The sequence below is a fragment of the Schistocerca gregaria genome, chromosome 2, assembly GCF_023897955.1.
Source record: "Schistocerca gregaria isolate iqSchGreg1 chromosome 2, iqSchGreg1.2, whole genome shotgun sequence".
NCBI classification, from domain to species: domain Eukaryota; kingdom Metazoa; phylum Arthropoda; class Insecta; order Orthoptera; family Acrididae; genus Schistocerca; species Schistocerca gregaria.
Genome location: NC_064921.1, coordinates 633,835,291 through 633,849,835, shown reverse-complemented (window position 1 = coordinate 633,849,835; position 14,545 = coordinate 633,835,291). Strand labels below are relative to the sequence as shown.

Below are 14,545 nucleotides of genomic sequence, written 5' to 3'. Positions count from 1 at the left end.
ATATTTCACACTCACGTGGAGAGAGAGAGAGAGAGAGAGAGAGAGAGGTCTTAGCGAACGTTTCGCCTAGCCCTCACAAATAAAGAATACCGAATTATTCAACTGATTTAAAATCTAATCACAGATACGTACCAAAGGGGATATTACCAATCGAATTATCGAAATCGCAGTTGATTGCTTGCATATTAAGAGTTAGAAAACTTATTATGGTACGCAAACTTCTACCATGAAATCAATTTTGTTAGAGATTCTGGACCGATCCATGTGTTTCTGAGGTATTGTACCATCAATTGATAATCTCAGAATAATTTTGATACACGTCAAGCATTATATTTTAAAAAGACCCAATATGGCTTGGACCGTTATAGGAAAAATATGTGTTTGCTTTAAATTGGCTTCTTGGCCACGCTGTCACGAAGAAAGACGTTTTTCTGCATACTCGACTGACATCACTTCAGAATAGACAGCCTAAGAGCCTAGAACCACTACATAAAAACAATACGAATTGTTAAGAGGTTAGCGCAACCTCACATGTAAGGTTGACTGCACGGACTACGTTCTTCTGGTGGACTCACACCACCTAGGCAATAGCACTGACGCAGACCCGTGCTTCATCCGGCACCCTGGTGCATGTTCTCGTCGATAGCGTTTGGTTTTAGACTGTTCGTGAAAATTGGCACGGAAGTCTGCCACGATCTTAGCTTGCAGAATGTTACATTGGAATTAGATGTGCATGGAATAATCGCGGTAGGAATCTGATCATGTCGCGAGAGTATGCACACAACTGCTACTACAATCACTGAAAGAAACTACGCCGCGCGTTATGGCCGTGCGGTTTGAGGCGCCATGTCACGGATTGCGCGGCCGCTCCCTCCGGAGGTTCCTGGTGCGAGTTTGGTAAGAGTTGCCGCACATGCTGCGCCTTGCATTCGAATCTCATTCACCCTTATAGTCAAACAACGTCTCCTCTCTTTCTCTCAGACCTGTTTCCCGCGCTTTTTACCAACCACAACTCCGTAAGGGCAGTACAAATTACTTTTCGTCTTTTGTATTCTTATTTTAGAAATTCATAAGCCCATGAAGGATTGGCGTTTGCTGCAGACAATCTAGCATTGTGGATTGGTGCTGTTACACCATAAAGGTTACCCCGCATTTGATTTGTGTTTACATTTAAATATACAGGGTGAGCACAAAGTCTTGCCCTGATAAATTTATAACAAAATAACCGTTTGGCATGATAAGTTACATTTGATGCCGTTACTTAGGTTAGTGTTACTAGTTGTTGGGACCAACAGATGGCGCTAGTGCTCCACCGACGCGGTTTGTTGCTGGGGAAATGGCGTCAAAGCAGGAGAAAGCGCAATATGTGCTTTGGTTTCACGAAACGAAATCGCCGATCAGTGTTTAGCGTAAATTAGGGGCTTCTTATGGACGCAGTCCTCTTGACGTTAAATCAATGAAGCTATGGTATGCAAAGTTTAACGAAACATGCAGCATTGAAGATCGCCCTCGAAGTGGCAGGCCTCATGTGAGTGACGCAACTGTTGATCGTGTTCGGCAATCGTTTCAACGGAGTCTGTCTAAATCAACTCGTCAAGCATCACATGAACTTCAAATACCGCAAGCAAGCGTGGTGAAGTTTCTTTATGAAAGGCTTAGGTTGCATGCTTACAAAGTGCAAATCGTGCTGAATTTGCAACTGAGAATCTCAACAGAATTGATGACGCGACCGATTACTTGAATCGCATATGCTTTACCGATGAATCCACCTTCTTGTCAGTGGAATGGTAAATAGGCATAATGTTTATGTGGTTCAGAGTCTCCACATGCTACTGTACAGTTACAGCGAGACAGCGAAAAAGTGAATGTTTGGTGCGGCCTCATGCGTAACATGATTTTTGGAGCGGTTTTCTTCGCGGAAAAATCCATTACCACTAATATTTACTTAGACATTTTGCAACAGTTCATTGCCCCATAGTTACAAGAATATCAACCATGGATACTTTTCCAGCAAGGTGGAGCACCCCCCCCCCCCCCCCCCCCCTGGGCTTTGATAATACGCGATTTCCTGGATGAAACATTTCCGGATCGGTGGATTGGAAGGAACGGTCCAACATCCTGGCCATCACGCTCTCCAGACATTAGGCCCCTGACTTTTTTATTCTGGGGCTATATCAAGGACAGAGTGCGTCACACCAGTTACTCACGTGACGGACTGTAGGCTAGGATACAAGCTGCTCTGGGTACTGTGACAAAACACATGTTACGAAATACCTGGTGGGAACTGGAATACCTCCTCGACATTCTCCGAGCTACCAAGGGAGCATACGTTGAAGTTTACTGACGTAAGTAGTCTTTAAAAAAAGCTAGTAACACTAACCTATGTAACGGCATCAAAATATGTAAATTATTGTGTCAAACGGTATTCTGTAATAAAATGTTATAATCAGGGCAAGACTTTGCTCACCCTGTATATAAAAATTTATGGAGTTTCTGTCTTCCTGTTCCTTATTTCTGTACTTTCGCCCTATACCTCATTCTGCTACACTTAACGATTGAAAAAATACTGTAGATTGCATTCTCCGAAGCTGCCAAGGACAAGGAGATAGTAAGATCTTTCAGGTAAACTATTATTTATCTGAAGATAGTGGTATGAAGTTAGTTAGGGCAGCAGGTCTGATTGTCACGGTCAGTAGTATTCCACCATTTCATTTTGCTATCTCATTGACATGATTCTATTAAAACTAACGTACCTAGCCTTCATCTAACACTTCTTTAGTTGTTAATTAACAAGAGAACCATTTATAAATTACTTAAGATTAATTATTAAAAAACAGTTCAGCTACGTTATTTATGAATGAATATTGTTTTTACAAAATGTGTACTTAGTGTATATTAATGATGCATGTACTCCTTTTAGGCTGTGGCGTAGCTAGGTTGTTTGGCACCCGGTACGGAGATTAAACTTGTCATACCCCACCAACCTCACGATAAAATCAAATACTTTTTTTTGACAGAAACAATTTTTGATAGAAGTTATTAAGTATCACAGTACAATGTTAATTATTTTGCAAGCAGTTTTATGAATGGAAACAAGTAAAAAGCATTTTCATAAATAGCGCATTTTAAACTGATTATTAATGAAGCACTACAAACAACCATAGATCTTCTTAGTGACAGATGACTTTAACATTTAGCTTAGAATCTCTTGGTTCTAATTTTTTGTGCTGCAATCTTTAAACTGCATTGTCAAAATAGATACTTTTAGCTGCACTGTTTTAAACTGACAAATTATAGTCGTACTTCATTCGTAGTGAACCCAAAATAATCATATTTAGTTTCGATTTTGAAAAACTCCTTTCACATGACGCTGGCGAAACACACAAAGTTAAGACAAATTTTAACACTAAAATGAGATTGGGGGACAGATTTGGAAAATTCATATCCACCTATGAAATGTAAAAATCTTAAATGGCAGGTTGCCGAAATCTTCTCAGGCGTGTAATCCCTTCAGAAATCTCATCATAATTGTCAACTAAACTTTTCACAGTTGCGGCATGTTTCTTTTTTTTAGGTTTTAATCAGTTTGCTGGGCTCTAAAATATGTTCAATGGTTTGGTAACGTGTATCCATTTTTTTGTAGACACCTGTCAACGCACTTTTAACATTGCCCTTCTCAGTTCTGGATACAAAGCCATCGTCTCGTCTCAGCCTTTTCTCCAGCATCATTTTCTTCTGCCTCATAGGTCTACTTTTCTTCCATAGGAATGCGCATCTCGTCACTGTGTCCCTCGAAAATCGAAGTTCCGTCCACAAGATAATTTCTCTCTTGTTGTTTCATGTTCGTGTACACATCTTATGTTTTATTTTTGCAAAAAGAAATAAATTTTATGCAAAAATTTTATTATTTTAGTGAATAAGAACACTTTTTCATTGATAAAAACGAAGTAATTATTTTAAAAAGTTGTTAATTCCTGAAGTACAAACAGCATTTAGTTACCGGCACTTACTGCAGCTGAACCTACTACGTCCAAAATATAGTAATGTGCTAATTTCTAAAACAAGATGTTTTGTAGCATTACAATAGTTCGGTTTGCTAGATATTTTGTGCATACAGCGTCTGAAAACATTTTGCACACACTTCCCTTGCAAGTAACATACCATGTTGGCCAGGTCTCATCACCCTGTGGTCGTGTTGCTCTTGCAAAATTCACTAAACAACAAACAATACGCCGATTTCTTCATCTCATAATCACGTACGGTACTTAATACGTAAATATTGAGCAACACCACTATTTGACGTCACAGTTTCATTAAATAATCGGTTCATATTGTATTTTCTTGTATTTTTCAATGTCTTATTGTTACTCTGTACAATATAAAGTATCATATTGTTGACTGCGGCCAGAAACAGCTCTAGTTCCATTCTGGACCAGTTTTACAGAAGACTCCAGCTTTTGACACGTAAACAATTGTTCAAATGTATGATAATATTAATATGATTGTGTTTTTAGCAAGGCTTCTTTAGCTAAATAGCTTCTTGTTTCATTTAGATTTACATGCACATCTGAAAAAAAAAGAGCCATTATTCACAGCAGCCATTTCAACACCAGAAGTTGCAGTAATACTGTACCTGAATAAGTATCAATTCCCATTCTTCAGCCTTATCACGTTCAAGCTCAGACAAACATCTCCTACATTAGTCGTCGCGAATATTATGTTGGTGCACAAGTTCGAAACGTTTTTGTTTTGCATGTTGATATTCCGTTTGCTATGGGTTTATTTATCAATTTTCATTCTTTATTTGCAGTTCACTGTTGCTATTTGAATTTATTTGTCGTCATTTTGTCATTCGGTGATTGTGAGTGTAGCTGTGGACGGTAGAAAATGGGTTGCCAAATTGAGAAATCGGAACATTTCCAACATATTCTTCTGTTTGAGATCAGCAGAGGGATGACAGCAGCGGAAGCAGCCAGAAACATTTGCGCGGTGTATGGTGATAATGACACTGAACAGAGAAAATATTTTTAAGGTGGATCTTTATGACATCAGTGACTCTCCACGTTCAGGACGGCTTTCGGGGTTCGGTGAAGATCGTTGAAACTCATTAATCCACAATGATCCACCTCTGTGTACTCGAGGACTGGGAAATGTGATGAACTGCGATCATTTCACCATCGTGCGATATTTGCACGCAGTGGGGAAGGCTCAAAAAGCGGCTTTATGCGTACAGTGTGCTCTAAAGGCAAAGCCATAAAAATCGGCGGCGCGCCTTATGTGCTCTTTGCTTGCTCGTCTCCAGTTGTCTCGTGAACAGCGCCGACCAGACCTATCGTGTATCGTTACTGGTGACGAGAAATGTTGTCTTTACGCTAACATAAGGAAAAGAGAGAGATGGCTGAGCCCAAGCAAAGTAGCAACTCCCCGTACAAAGGCTTGCGCGCATCACAAAAGATAATCATATGCATCTGGTGGAACAGCGACGACATAGTGTCTGAATAAGGTCTACAGTGAGTATGTGGTGGGCTGTGTGTCATGATACGACTGTGTCAAAGAAATGGTGAAATTTCTACGACCATTTGAAAATTTAATAAAAGAAATTTCAGGGGATACTTACTAAAAAGTAAGTAAAGTTTTCCCATTGGCCAATTGTATTCAGTTGAAAATATGATAATTATAAAGAACGTTTAAAATTGAAATGCAGTAAATAAACTGGCAAGAAGACTCGGCAATTTTGAACATTCTGGCAATTACAACAATTCTTGACCCAAGATTCAAGGTCATGAACTTCAAAGATGCCATCTCAAAATCAAAGGTAATTAGTTAAAGATAAATGAGTACAGAAATTCAACGTCCTTACAATCAAGAACAACATATCAGATGATTAGGATAAAGAAGATTCAGAGAATGACACCTGAAAGTACCACAAGCACTTAGCACATAAAAAACATGAACAATCAGTGATCAACATCTGGTGGAAACATTAGTGAAAATGAGGATAAGACAGCCTTGGATCTACGATATCTCCGAACTGGGGCAAAAACTTGGTAGTGGTGCCCTCCCCCCTTTTCTCACTCGAGCACTTTTTCTTAAAATAGATTTTTTTCTTAATAGATTTTTCAAAAATATGTTGGTTTTGTAGTGCACATCTTTTTGAAGAGGTTGATGTATAAAACATGTACGTTCGAGGAAATGTAAGACGTGATTTGGTCTTACGTGTGCCAAAGTGCAGTGCCACGCCTCTTCACACAGCATTCTTCTGTCACACGTCACTCTGTGGAATTCGAACGTGTATATTTTGTAACGGAAGCCATCACACCTATATTCAGGATAGTGTAAATTAAAATATCTTGTGGTGCCTCTCCTGGCTTCAGTTGGCCGGTTTCACGTCCTGTCTCCCTGAAAAAAGAAGAAAAAAAACTATTAATACTGGGTGGGATTATTTGTGACCAGGAGAATAAGAACTCTTCAGTAAATTTGCACTCTTTATTGCCTATTGGCTAATAACTTTCTTTTCTGCGTGACATAAAATTAAATATAGGGACCATTAAACTAGTAAAGAAAGAACACATTTCTTCAAACCTTAGGTCCCAGAATTTTTTTTCTCTAATCTTGTTCCAGCTTTACACCCTCGGCTTTCTTTGCTGAGAAGGAATCTATCACCTCATCAAAGTTCGTAAAACATTTTGCTACATGAAAAATCAAAATGTCGTTGTCTAACACTGAAAAAGCTGATCATAGGTATTATACCCAAGACTCATGAGGTTTCTATTTGATTAGGCCTATTTTTCCACTGTCTGCTGTAAAAAACGAAATAGGCCCTCCTAATATAGCAGCAGCTGTAACATACGCCTAATAAGCGAGATTGTTTTGGCACAAATGCTCATTTTTATCTACCTCATTTACATAAATAACACCACAGAATATAATTGACAAAGTACTAATATCAAATGCCTAAGGCAAAAAGTTTTATGTTAGGAAATACTTCCACATTTCGTTCATATGCCCCACTTTCTCAAGCATGCTATCAAAAAGTAGTAATAGTAGTAGTAGTAGTAGTAGTAGTAGTAGTAGTAAGAAATTTTTTTTTATAAATTTGGTATCGTCATATTCTCCACCTAATTTGTGTGATGTGCCTGTTCATTCTCCTTCCTCGTTCTAACAATCTTGTCATCACTAATTCTGTAACTATTGCTGCCACTGCCAAAACTTATTCTCCAGTTAACATCGCTAACCCTGCCAGAATCACAGGTTCAGTCCTCCTGCATTTATTCTCCAGTTAGGCATTATTTTGTGTTCAACAACGCGTTTTCTGCGTTATTCCGAGAATAAAGCTTCAGTGGCTGCTAACTGGGGACTGTACAACCGGCCTTAGTAATGTAGCTTTTTCGCAAAAATTTTCTGTCAAAATTTCATTTTCTTGGATACACAAAGAAGATAATATATAATCATTCTTACCTGTTATTCCTGTTAGTCGTTCATTTCCACTCTGTTAGTCTAAATCCATGGATTTCACTAATAATTATAACACTGATCATTCGCACACCCAATCAACCACATAAACAAACAATGATTGGCGTTTGCGTTTATTTGGCTCAGCTCATATAGCCCGTCCCCTTTCGTCTGCGGAAAAGTTTTTTACTTCTTGATGCGACGGGTATTCCACTGGCAGAGACATCATGTACTTTATGCACACATTCAAAAATCAACTTATGATTTCGTCAGAAATCAACTTAGGGTGTGTTCAAAAACCATCAGAAATACATTTCAAAATCATATGAATACACCAACGTGTACTGGATGCTAGGTGCTTTTGCGAAACAAGGTTTTTATCTTCAATAACGAAAATTTGGCGCCCCTTGAAATTGCCACCTGGGGCAGATACCCCAGTGTTTAGCATTGTCCTAAGAACAATAAGGGGACTACTCCCTAGCAATGAAAAATACCGCTATACTATAACAACATCTGCTCTGTACTTTACTGTTGAAACTAAATGTGGTGACAGGTAACATTCTCCATGCTTCTGCTAAACCTACACCCTTCGACTGAATTGTCATAGGGTATAGCGTGATTCATCACCCCAAATCACTCACTGCCAGCTATCCAATGTCCAGTGATGAAGTTGATGTTCTAACTCATCCGATAGCTGTTCCATTGGGTTCAGATCTGGACTCTGGGCAGGTAACTTCCATCCCCTCAAGTGTCCACTTTGCACTGACTAACAGGATTTTGTGGCTTATTTGCAGCCATTAGAGCACTGTTCCCCTTTATTATTAACTCCTTAGATATAGTAATAGTGCTAGCTGGACCATTGGTAGCATTATGAAACTCCGGAGTGATATTTTCCACTGATGAACTGCAATTTTTTGCGACCACCCTCCATGATACTCAGTGGTACCTGTCTGTTAATACATGCACTCTGTGTGGTCTTACTTTAACTGTGATTGCTCCTTTAGATTTCCACTTCACAGGCACATTAACAGTCAACTTGAGCAACATTAGAAGAGTTGAAATGTCCCTGATAGACTTGTTGCTCAGGTGACATCCAGTGGCTAGTCAGCATTTGAAGTTGCTGAACTCTCTTGACTGCTTTTCCACTGACGACACAATACTCCCTGCTTCCTATTATACTGACAGGTTCACTCCTCATGACATCTACTGGTCAGTTCTGCATTACATAGGGATGACCAGACACTTTTGATAAGATAGTGATGCAATCCCCTACATGTCACTCCCTTAGGGATTAAGAAGACAAGATTAGTTTAATTACAGTACATACTGAGGCAACTAAGCAATTATTTCCCTCCACTTCACACCTGAATCGACTGGGAGGTGGCCTTAATGTGGAACAAAGGGAAGCGCCTTCAGCCATTCATTTCAGAGTGATTTGCAGAGTACGTTCTGCTTAATTATAGTAGGGTATTCATTTTGGAATATGTTGTTTCTGTAAAGGCATGTGAATGAAAATGGAACAAGACTGAACAGAATCAGTCCTTTCTTGCCATTTATTGTCTCCTTGCTGAGATTGGATCCATAGTAACATGAATGGTGCATGAAGTTAGGCCAAGAATTTCTGGCACACCTGATTTCAGTGAATGCATTCAGCAGATAATCAAAGAAGATACAGGTACCGCTACCATGTTTAGTACCACTTTGATAATGAGTCATGGACAGTTTCTGTACCTTCATCATATTGCAGTCTCTTCCAACTGCCAGTAACTGACAATGATTGTTTCCATTAACTGCAAGCCACTATTTGTGTTTTCAGCCTTGTTTACACATTATGTAATATTAGAAGAGATGGGATGATAAATTTTCATGAACATTTGTCATAGGTGGATGCAAATCCTTCTGTTGCAGTTTTTATTCTGATTAATGTTAAGAATTAATGAAGCATAAATACCAAAAATATACTGACTACTTTGGTTTTACTTCAATTTGCCTTTTGTCTGTCATATTAAAACATGGAAGTGTGATCATTGAAAAATATAGTTTAAATGTAGTTAAATGTAAATAAAAAATACATAGATAAAATACACTCCTGGAAATGGAAAAAAGAACACATTGACACCGGTGTGTCAGACCCACCATACTTGCTCCGGACACTGCGAGAGGGCTGTACAAGCAATGATCACACGCACGGCACAGCGGACACACCAGGAACCGCGGTGTTGGCCGTCGAATGGCGCTAGCTGCGCAGCATTTGTGCACCGCCGCCGTCAGTGTCACCCAGTTTGCCGTGGCATACGGAGCTCCATCGCAGTCTTTAACACTGGTAGCATGCCGCGACAGTGTGGACGTGAACCGTATGTGCAGTTGACGGACTTTGAGCGAGGGCGTATAGTGGGCATGCGGGAGGCCGGGTGGACGTACCGCCGAATTGCTCAACACGTGGGGCGTGAGGTCTCCACAGTACATCGATGTTGTCGCCAGTGGTCGGCGGAAGGTGCACGTGTCCGTCGACCTGGGACCGGACCGCAGCGACGCACGGATGCACGCCAAGACCGTAGGATCCTACACAGTGCCATAGGGGACCGCACCGCCACTTCCCAGCAAATTAGGGACACTGTTGCTCCTGGTGTATCGGCGAGGACCATTCGCAACCGTCTCCATGAAGCTGGGCTACGGTCCCGCACACCGTTAGGCCATTTTCCGCTCATGCCCCAACATCGTGCAGCCCGCCTCCAGTTGTGTCGCGACAGGCATGAATGGAGGGACGAATGGAGACGTGTCGTCTTCAGCGATGAGAGTCGCTTCTGCCTTGGTGCCAATGATGGTCGTATGCGTGTTTGGCGCCGTGCAGGTGAGCGGCACAATCAGGACTGCAAACGACCGAGGCACACAGGGCCAACACCCGGCATCATGGTGTGGGGAGCGATCTCCTACACTGGCCGTACACCTCTGGTGATCGTCGAGGGGACACTGAATAGTGCACGGTACATCCAAACAGTCATCGAACCCATTGTTCTACCATTCCTAGACCGGCAAGGGAACTTGCTGTTCCAACAGGACAATGCACGTCTGCATGTATCCCGTGCCACCCAACGTGCTCTAGAAGGTGTAAGTCAACTACCCTGGCCAGCAAGATCTCCGGATCTGTCCCCCATTGAGCATGTTTGGGACTGGATGAAGCGTCGTCTCACGCGGTCTGCACGTCCTGCACGAACGCTGGTCCAACTGAGGCGCCAGGTGGAAATGGCATGGCAAATCCGTTCCACAGGACTACATCCAGCATCTCTATGATCGTCTCCATGGGAGAATAGCAGCCTGCATTGCTGCGAAAGGTGGATATACACTGTACTAGTGCCAACATTGTGCATGCTCTGTTGTCTGTGTCTATGTGCCTGTGGTTCTGTCAGTGTGATCATGTGATGTATCTGACCCCAGGAATGTGTCAATAAAGTTTCCCCTTCCTGGGACAATGAATTCACAGTGTTCTTATTTCAATTTACAGGAGTGTAGAATAAAGTTCTGGGTGGACTACGATGTACTGTGTGGTTGACATGCTCATAATAATAAGACTGAAGTTGTTTCTGACCTTACAGACAGTGTCCACCTTCAGAGTTCACTGACCCAGTATAGACATGTTTGTTGACTAGATTTACTGCTCTTACCGTCCACCATCACCATCTCTGTCCCCATGCCTCCAACTTCAATCCAGTAATGTACACTCACTCCTTTCTCCCCATGGTCTCCCTTTCTCTGTCCCCTTTCCCTCAAATGGTTCAAATGGCTCTGAGCACTATGGGACTCAACTGCTGTGGTCATCAGTCCCCTAGAACTTAGAACTACTTAAACCTAACTAACCTACGGACATCACACACATCCATGCCCGAGGCAGGATTCGAACCTGCGACCGTAGCAGTCGCACGGTTCCGGACTGCGCGCCTAGAACCGCGAGACCACCGCGGCCGGCCCCTTTCCCTCCCATTCCTTTCAGACATCCTGCACCTTATACAATATCCCTACATACATGAGACATGTTCACTAATGCCACATTCGTATCCCATTGCCTTACTGCCTCTACATCCCCCCCTCCCCCCCCCCCCCCCCCTCACCAGCCCGCTAGCTGTCAGCTTCCCTTCTCTCCATCCTTTCTTTTGTCACTTACCTTATCCAGCACAACCTGCCATTCTATTCTGGCCAGAATAATGTAGCATGCTGTGAGTAAAAAGCCACGTGTATATGTGTGTGGGGGGGGGGGGGGGGGGGGTTTGTCAGTCTTAATAATGAAATGTTATTAAGAGACTTATGACTAAGAGTGTCAGTCTTATTAACTTACAAATAATTTCCTTGTGTAAAGTGCTTTAAATTTATAATTTGTACATTGTTCATATTCTACATTTTTTTAAAGTATCTCACTTATAGTGTATTATTTTTTAATATTTCTGTTTCTGTTTACAAACAGCAAGGTTTGCTGAACCATTACAAGCCCAGAACCAACGAAGCTGCTGTATCACGGTGTGTTATACTTGTAGGAGCTGTATCAGCATTAATATTTCTACTTCTTTTCATCATACGGCTCTGCAGTTAGCAATCTGAAGAATTGAATATTCAGTAATCTGCAGAAAATTAATGACCAGCTCTGTAAGACCAATGCATAGTGTGTACCTCAGGCAGTCTGTTGCATTGTTGTTGTTACTGAATGAAAGGTATTCCTTTTACTCATGATAGACACTATATATTTGGAAAAAAGAACTGATAAGTACAAAATAAGATTCAACAAGAGTGATAAACTTGTAATATTGAAAGATGTTACTCGGTAATTTATAGTGATGTATATACAGACAGATGTTCTACCTACAATAAAATAATCACACAATACTTAAATGTTACCAACAATATCAACTAATGTGTGGTACAAGAAAATGCTTTGGGGAAAAAGAACACAAAGTATCAAACTGAACTAACATAGTTTACGTCAGTCCTTTCATGCACCCACTGAAAAATTTTGTATACTTATTTAAATAATGATACAAAAAATCTGGAGTCTGTTGGATAGTAATGAATGAGAAAAGATTTGATAAAGATTTTTATTTCTTGATTCTGTTGCATCACATTTATTGCCATACTCTGAAATGTTGACTTTCCACAGTGATGATTGTTGCCATTATATTACTGATGTGTATGGACTCAAAACAATTCCACCAATTTTCTTAAGTTCTTTTTTTTAGTATTTAAGTGTTATTATAAAAAAATCCATTTGTCAACTGAATTTATTACCTTTGTTTTGTAACAGAATCTTTAATTTAATGGAACTAATATTGTTTCTATAAAAATAATAACCAAAAACCCTTCTTCCATTAATATTTTAGCAAAATATTTGTTGGGTATCATAAATATTCAACACTGTTATTAAGATTATTACAATAAATATACTTTTGCTTTTTGTTCCATAAATCATTATTTCTGAATGATGGAAAATGGAAAACCTTAATGGTTATGCTGTGACTCACAAACACACTTGGACAAATAAAAGTTGTACTTACTGATTTCTAGTAAATCTTTTTAGGTGATACAGAAACAGGAGCTATGAGCAATGAAGAAGTTGTCACATGTAGAAGTCACATGGTAGTCCAAGTAGACAAAGATCTGCCAAAAAATTATGAGTAGCATAAGAACTCAAATAACAGAAACATTTTCACACCAATCCTTAACAGTCACTGTCTAAGCTTAGGTTTGCATTTGCTTGCATTAAAAGATAGTATATGAAAATGGAATACTTCTAGCCGGAAAGAGTTCTTGACTGCTGTGAGGAAGCTTCAAAGGCATCAACAGTAAGTATACTAATGAAACAAATATTGGTATTTGACCTTTTACATTAATCCCTTGTAAATATTTTTTGTTAATTATTTTGTAAAATAATTTTGTTAATATCTGAAAGTTGTCAACTAAATGTGCCAAAGCATATGCAAGGTTTCCAATAGCCTTGAAGTGAGTTTTTGTTTATGTCGATCGGAACCCTTGCCTATGCTAGACATTCCTTATGTAATACAGCTTGTACTATGAAGTAAAAGGTCATGTACACAGAACAAAGTTTGGATTTATTGTCCAATTTAAAATGTGGACATTTAACAGCTTGTACATTAAGGGTACAAACATGACAGTTCTATCTTGACCATTCATACAGAGGGGCTTCATGGTGCAGTGCATGTGTTGCAGACTCCAAGGATGACACAAGCATGTTGAATGGAAGTTGTGATGTGACAGTCCGGAGCACCTCACACATAAAATAACAAATAAATGAACCCAAAATCATACTAATACATTAACTAATAATGCCTAAAAATTTTCTTAAACCCTTATATTTGAAACTATTTATAGTTATTCAATTATACCTATATTCAAAGTTACAGTTTTATACACATCTCTCCCTAATTTATCAAACACACCTGTTTCCTTACACAAATTTGCTATAAATGCACAGCATTTCCTTACTTATTGCCCAGATTTGATATTGGGAGGTCAGTGTGAGTCAAATGTGTCTTTAACAGGTTGAAGAAGACAGTTTCAACAGCTCACAGAGTTTGATCAAGGCCATAAAGGCAGATCTTCTTTCCAGGATATTGCAGAAAGATTTGGCAGTGATGCAACCAAAGAATATTATTGTTGGAAATAACATTATGTGAAAGCCACTATCTCAAGAATTCCCATGAGTAGCTGCACATCGGCCACTACTGAGAGGGAAGACTGCTGTATTTCTGGTATGACTGTGTTGCATCATAAAGCAATCAAAATCAGTTCCACCTGCAACTTCAGGGGTGTAAAGCTAGAGCTCATTCGAGGGGAGACTAAAAATCTGTTGTGTTCTCATGTGAGAGCCATTTCTGTCTTGATGCTAATGACAGCCAATGGCACAACCAGCCTGTTGCTGTCATAGCCACACTAGACCTACACAAGGAGCTATTGTCTGGGAGCTATTTCCGACAACATCAGAAGCATTCTAATTTTTATTCCAAGAACTTTGTATTCATACGTAATACTGACGATTCGTCTAATTGTGCTGCCATTAATTCCCATTACTCAGGGCAGTGTTTCTCAGTGG

The 14,545-nt window shown here is 40.0% G+C and overlaps 1 protein-coding gene across 3 annotated transcripts in view; it reads left to right on the top strand.

The window, feature by feature from the left end:
- The window catches only part of LOC126334657 (bcl-2-related ovarian killer protein-like), a 229,527-nt gene extending 216,535 nt beyond the window's left edge, over positions 1-12,992 (top strand). For all 3 annotated transcript variants that reach the window (XM_049997108.1, XM_049997107.1, XM_049997106.1), the window contains exon 6: positions 11,909-12,992. In XM_049997108.1, coding sequence (XP_049853065.1) covers positions 11,909-12,034 — 126 coding nt within the window. In that variant the 3' untranslated portion in view covers positions 12,035-12,992. The remainder of the gene's footprint in view (positions 1-11,908) is intronic.
- The last annotated feature ends 1,553 nt before the right edge of the window (positions 12,993-14,545 follow it).